General features: G+C 49.8%; 1 protein-coding gene across 1 annotated transcript; it reads left to right on the top strand.

Annotated features, from left to right (window-relative positions):
* The first annotated feature begins 1048 nt into the window (after nucleotides 1-1048).
* LOC136531439 (uncharacterized) lies at nucleotides 1049-4879 on the top strand. Its single transcript, XM_066524098.1, has 10 exons — nucleotides 1049-1270; nucleotides 1693-1951; nucleotides 2038-2242; nucleotides 2355-2445; nucleotides 2559-2701; nucleotides 2844-3087; nucleotides 3177-3281; nucleotides 3568-3750; nucleotides 3832-4027; nucleotides 4125-4879. The coding sequence occupies exons 2-10, from the start codon at nucleotides 1738-1740 to the stop codon at nucleotides 4601-4603; spliced, it is 1860 nt and encodes a 619-aa protein (XP_066380195.1). The 5' UTR covers nucleotides 1049-1270; nucleotides 1693-1737; the 3' UTR covers nucleotides 4604-4879.
* The last annotated feature ends 716 nt before the right edge of the window (nucleotides 4880-5595 follow it).

Below are 5595 nucleotides of genomic sequence, written 5' to 3'. Positions count from 1 at the left end.
CTTCTTCGTCCTGCTCCTTCCTCCCCATCTCAATCGCTTGCGGTAGCGGACTCCGCTTCACACGCGTCAGTTTGGGGAAGGGAAGGTGGCTTTCCAGGGCCTTCCAGGCTTGCCAGCGCCCGCCACTGACCCTTCCTGGCTTCGTCCCGGGGTGGAGACAGGAGAGGCCACAAATTGCTCAAAATCTTTGTAGGCAGATGTGGATTTGCGAACCACCTGCCCTGTCTCGGGCTCTAGCCTCTAGCAGAGGAGGTGACGCGGATGCGTGATGGTAGTGGTAGCGTCGTACCCATCCATGGTGTACGTTCATGTCATGGCATGGCTTCGTTGTCTGTGGAATGGTGTAGTAGTAGTAGTGGATAGTGACCAGCTTGCCACCTTGGGTTCTTTTTGAATTCCTGATGCCAGCCTCGCACGGGCAACCGCGGAGGAGCTCGCTGATGGATGCGCGCTCCACGCGAGGAATTGTTCTGAATTTCTTATACGAGCAAATCTGCCTTGCTTGCACGCTGCCCATGGCCAGCTTGCTGAAAATTTTCTTATACAATTTTTTTTATTAAAAAGAAATATTTGGATGCCAGTGGCCCTGTACCAGTACTAGTTATTTAGTGATTAGTAGGCCTGATCTTGCAAGTCCAAGATTTCTCCTAATTAATCCACAACTTTCCTAAGTGGTTATGCTGTCCTATTCTGCTGCTCAGTGGCCACGGTCTGAACCTGGCGATGCAGAGCAAGGCCTCTGGCGCATAATAGCCTAAACGTCTTCGGCTCAAACGTCCCTGTCAGAGCGATGAAACAATTCGACGCAGCGGCAGCCGGCGGTGGCCGGGCGAGTGAATTCTAGTGCAGACACGCACAACTGATAGACGCCGCTCGTTCACGAGCTGAGTGGTGGAGGTCGAGAGATCGTATGCTCAACCGTCGTTGGCGACAGCTTGATTTAGGTCCCCCCCCCCCCCCCCCCCCCCCCCCCCCCCCCCTACTAATCACGACCCTTGTTTCTTTTGGTTTCTTTTGATTTTGTTGCCTTGCCATCCGTCTTCATGTCGGTGCAACGCTCATGGGCCACTGATAGACACATCCACTGGTGCTTATAGGAGGAATCCGGGTTCCGTTCCTTTGAGGACATCCTCACCCTTCCTGGGCAGCAAGCATAAAGCTTTTCTGCATTGTTTTTCTTGCAGGAAATATTCCTGCCTTTTGCATTTGCGGTCGTGCTCATGCGGATTGCTAGTTCCTTACTTTGAGTCGAGTATATATATATTCTGAGGTATTCATTGTGCTAGCTTCTGAAAGAGTCGTGTGCTCATGATGTTGTGGTGCCTATAGTATTCTGTTCATACTGCATTTTATGCTTTTATCACCCCCCTTTCTTTTGTGCCGGCTCAGTTCAATCAATCCAGGTTAGGTAGCTTTGGGTTTGTTTTCCCTATAAACATGCTGGGTTTCAGCAACTTTACGCGGTTTCGAACAAAGAAAGGCAGAAAACGCACCCGATTTTAAGTTATCTGCTCCCTTTTGTGCGTGTTTTTGTTTTTTTTTTTATGATGTTTACGGCAGCATCTGGAACTGGTCCAATTCTAGAGTTTTATGTATGTGTTTTTTAAACAAGAGACTTGTACATTAATATTGCATATTTATTGAATAAGCTTTATTGAACGTTAACTCATCTGTTTGGCATCCTTCTGCCAGGTCTATATATAGGTGGTTCGTGGTGATCAGAACCACACAGGCAAGATGGCGAACGTGCACAAGATCACCCTTGTTCTCATGTTCTGCCTGCTAGCGTTGGGGAGAGCAGAGTACCTCAAGTACAAGGATCCGAAGCAGCCTATCGCTGTTCGCATCAAGGATCTGCTGAGTCAGATGACTCTTGCTGAAAAGATTGGCCAGATGACCCAGATTGAGAGGGAAAATGCCACAGCCGACGCACTGGCGAAATACTTCATAGGTATGTCAGATTATACTAACACTGAAAAAATGCAGAAGGTGATAGACTGGCGAGTATGCGTTTGACATTGCCGTGGTGTTTTTCAGGTAGCGTACTGAGTGGCGGAGGTAGTGTGCCTTCTCCTCAAGCATCTGCTGAGGCTTGGGCCTCCATGGTGACTGAGATGCAGAAGGGTGCTCTTTCTACACGTCTAGGTATCCCGATCATCTACGGTATTGATGCCGTGCATGGTCACAATAACGTCTACAAAGCTACTATTTTCCCTCACAACGTCGGGCTTGGAGCTACCAGGTACAAGCTGCACCTACTTTGCTATGCCTTTCAATATGCCTGTAATTATGTTGTGACAAGCATTTGTCGCTCTATATTATTATGTTGATGTGCTGTTGTAATTCTATTCCAGGGACCCTGACCTCGTTAAGAGAATTGGAGAAGCAACTGCTCTTGAAGTTAGAGCTACTGGAATTCCTTATGTCTTTGCTCCCTGTATTGCGGTAATAAAGGCATTTCTTCCTGCTGTACTATGGATGTTTCATTTCGGTTATAAATGTCCCTTTTTTTGTTATCCCTTTAAACTCATGCCTGTAGCTTACATGATATTGCCCAGGTTTGTAGAGATCCAAGATGGGGACGCTGCTATGAGAGCTACAGTGAGGACCCAAAGGTTGTCCAGTCACTGACTTCACTCATCTCTGGCTTGCAAGGCGATGCTCCTGCGGATTCCGTGGGAAGACCATATGTTGGTGGAAGGTATTACTATACCGAACACATAATAGCTAGATTGTCTTCCTTCATGGCTTAGAGCCAGCTTCTGTTTTAAAAGGTGGAAGTAGACAAGTAATGTTCAATTCCAACGCTGAACTAAAATTGTTTTCGCTGCTGTACTCTACAGTAAGAAGGTTGCTGCATGCGCGAAGCACTATGTTGGTGATGGTGGAACGCATAAGGGAATCAACGAGAACAACACGATCATCAACACACATGGACTGATGAGCATCCATATGCCTCCTTACTATAACTCTATTATCCGAGGTGTCTCTACAGTCATGGTCTCGTACTCCAGCTGGAATGGAGAGAAGATGCACGCAAACCATTTCCTAGTCGCAGATTTTCTCAAGAACAAGCTCAAGTTTAGGGTCAGTTGGTCATTACAAAGGCTCTATATTTTTCTGTTTATATATTTACGTCAGCTACATACTCAAATTTGAACTTCTTTCGCAAACAGGGTTTTGTGATTTCCGACTGGGAGGGCATTGATCGGATCACTACTCCTCCTCATGCCAACTATTCTTATTCAATTGAGGCTGGAGTTGGTGCTGGTGTTGACATGGTGAGAATAAGATATGTGAAACATGTGCATTAGTTAATTTTTTCTTCAAAAAACAGTAGCATAAGGACCAGCCTTTTTACTAAAAAAAGAAAACTTCCTGAAAAGTAATATATCTTTGATTTAGATAAGGACGTCGCTGATAAATTATTTTTGGACTTGGTTCAGATAAACTATTATGGGAGTGAATGACGGCTTGCTTCTCATCTTCTTAGTTACCACTTAATCATCGGTTCGAATGCAATATTATGTCTGCTAGCTGACCATGCCCTGAAATTATCATATGCAGATCATGGTTCCATTCAGATACACAGAATTCATCGATGATCTCACGACACAAGTTCAGAACAAGGTCATCCCCCTGAGCAGAATCGACGACGCCGTTTACAGGATCCTCCGTGTCAAGTTCACCATGGGTCTATTTGAAAACCCTTACCCCGATGCTAGCCTTGCGGGCGAACTCGGGAAGCAAGTCAGTTCTTAACACCTCATGCTCGTCTGCATACACGCTGAATATGGTTACTCATGGATCTACTTATTCGCGCCTTGATAGGAACACCGGGAATTGGCACGTGAAGCCGTCAGGAAGTCCCTGGTTCTTCTGAAGAACGGAAAGTCCGCACCGTTGCTGCCCCTCCCGAAGAAGGCTGGTAAGATTTTGGTCGCCGGTAGCCACGCCAATGACCTGGGCAACCAGTGCGGAGGATGGACGATCACATGGCAAGGAAGCAGCGGCAACACCACTGCTGGTGAGTGGCGCCTCCTTTTCCGTTTCGCTTGCAGCCATCACACCTGAGATTCGTGGCCAACAACGAACTAACTTGCGATGGGATGTGGATGGAACAGGCACGACGATCCTCTCCGGAATCGAGGCCACCGTGGATCCCGGCACGCAGGTGGTGTACTCAGAGAACCCGGACAGCAGCGTGCTCGCCGACAAGTACGACTACGCGATCGTGGTGGTCGGGGAGCCGCCGTACGCGGAGACGTTCGGCGACAACCTGAACCTGACGATCCCGGCGCCCGGGCCGAGCGTGATCCAGTCGGTGTGCAAGGCCACCAAGTGCGTGGTGGTCCTCATCTCCGGCAGGCCCCTGGTGGTGGAACCGTACCTGGGCGACATGGACGCGTTCGTTGCGGCGTGGCTGCCGGGGTCGGAGGGGCAGGGCGTGGCGGACGCCCTGTTCGGCGACTACGGGTTCACGGGCAAGCTGTCGCGGACGTGGTTCAAGTCGGTGGACCAGCTGCCCATGAACGTGGGCGACAAGCACTACGACCCGCTCTTCCCGTTCGGCTTCGGGCTCACCACCAAGGGCACGAAATGAGACGGCGGAGTCGATCGTCCTCGTCGTCGTCGTCGTCGATGAGAACCGGCGCGTGGCGGATGGGCTGTGACCTGTGAGTGAGTTGTGCACTTGTGGAGTTGTGGCTCGTGAGGCTTTCGAATTGGTTGGGGTTGAGTCGGGAACGCTGCACACATTGGGCAGCGTACGTTGGGGGCCTGTGGGTAATAACAGTGATGCATTCTTGAGGCGGTTGTTGTTAGCGTGGGTTGTTTGGAATGAAATGAACAATAAGATCAGGCGCGATACATTCGCTTTGTTTGGAATGAAATGAACAATAAGATGAGGCGCGATACATTCGCTCTGGCATGCTACCTCATTGGTTGAGTCACTGTCAGGTTTGCTAGTTTAGGTTCCCCTACAGCCTCGCTCGGCATCGCGCTTCTCTGCCGTGCAAAAGCAAAACAATGGTACGGTATGTAGCCTGCCATAGGCGCGGAGAAACTGCTCAGTAGTTTTTTTTTTTCAGTAGCTTGGTTACTGCCGCAGTGCCGCTGCAGATCCTACGTTGATAGTTTCAGTCGCTGTTTCACCCGCACGGCACGGGGCCCTGGTCCGCAAGACCGCAAGCAACCGCAAAGGAAGAAACGGGCCTGTCCGACTATAGGTGCGCCAGGGGAGCCGGGCCACGAAGCGCTGGGCCGCAGGCCCGCGAGGAGGCGCCAGCAGGCCGGGTCTGCTAGAGTCCGGCTGTTCGGACCCTAAGCTCGCGCCGGCCGGGAAATTATCTTTCGCGCCACTCGCGGCGCGCGCGCGGGCAGACTCGCTCTGTTCGATTAACTTACCTTTCACCTATCAAACAGTATTTTTTTTCTCATAATATTTTAGCATAAATATTAGTCTAAACTAAATTTTAGCGTAAGCGAACAGGGCCACTGTTTCGATAGCTAGCGCGCGGGCCGTTTGTTTAGTGCACCGTTTCTTTATCAGATATGTATTGAGCTGCCAACGATCCGCGCGTATCGCGTACGTGC

This window comes from Miscanthus floridulus, unplaced genomic scaffold (assembly GCF_019320115.1).
Source record: "Miscanthus floridulus cultivar M001 unplaced genomic scaffold, ASM1932011v1 fs_353_1_2, whole genome shotgun sequence".
NCBI classification, from domain to species: Eukaryota; Viridiplantae; Streptophyta; class Magnoliopsida; order Poales; family Poaceae; genus Miscanthus; species Miscanthus floridulus.
Note: the sequence above shows the minus strand (reverse complement) of the source record. Positions and strands in the feature narration are given on the sequence as shown.

Bases quoted from the DNA above. Each gene is read 5' to 3' on its own strand.
- LOC136531439 (XM_066524098.1), top strand. From the start codon at position 1,738: ATGGCGAACGTGCACAAGATCACCCTTGTTCTCATGTTCTGCCTGCTA. The intron at 1,952-2,037 runs GTATGTCAGATT...GGTGTTTTTCAG, and splicing joins ACTGGCGAAATACTTCATAG to GTAGCGTACTGAGTGGCGGA. The intron at 3,088-3,176 runs GTCAGTTGGTCA...TTTCGCAAACAG, and splicing joins AGAACAAGCTCAAGTTTAGG to GGTTTTGTGATTTCCGACTG.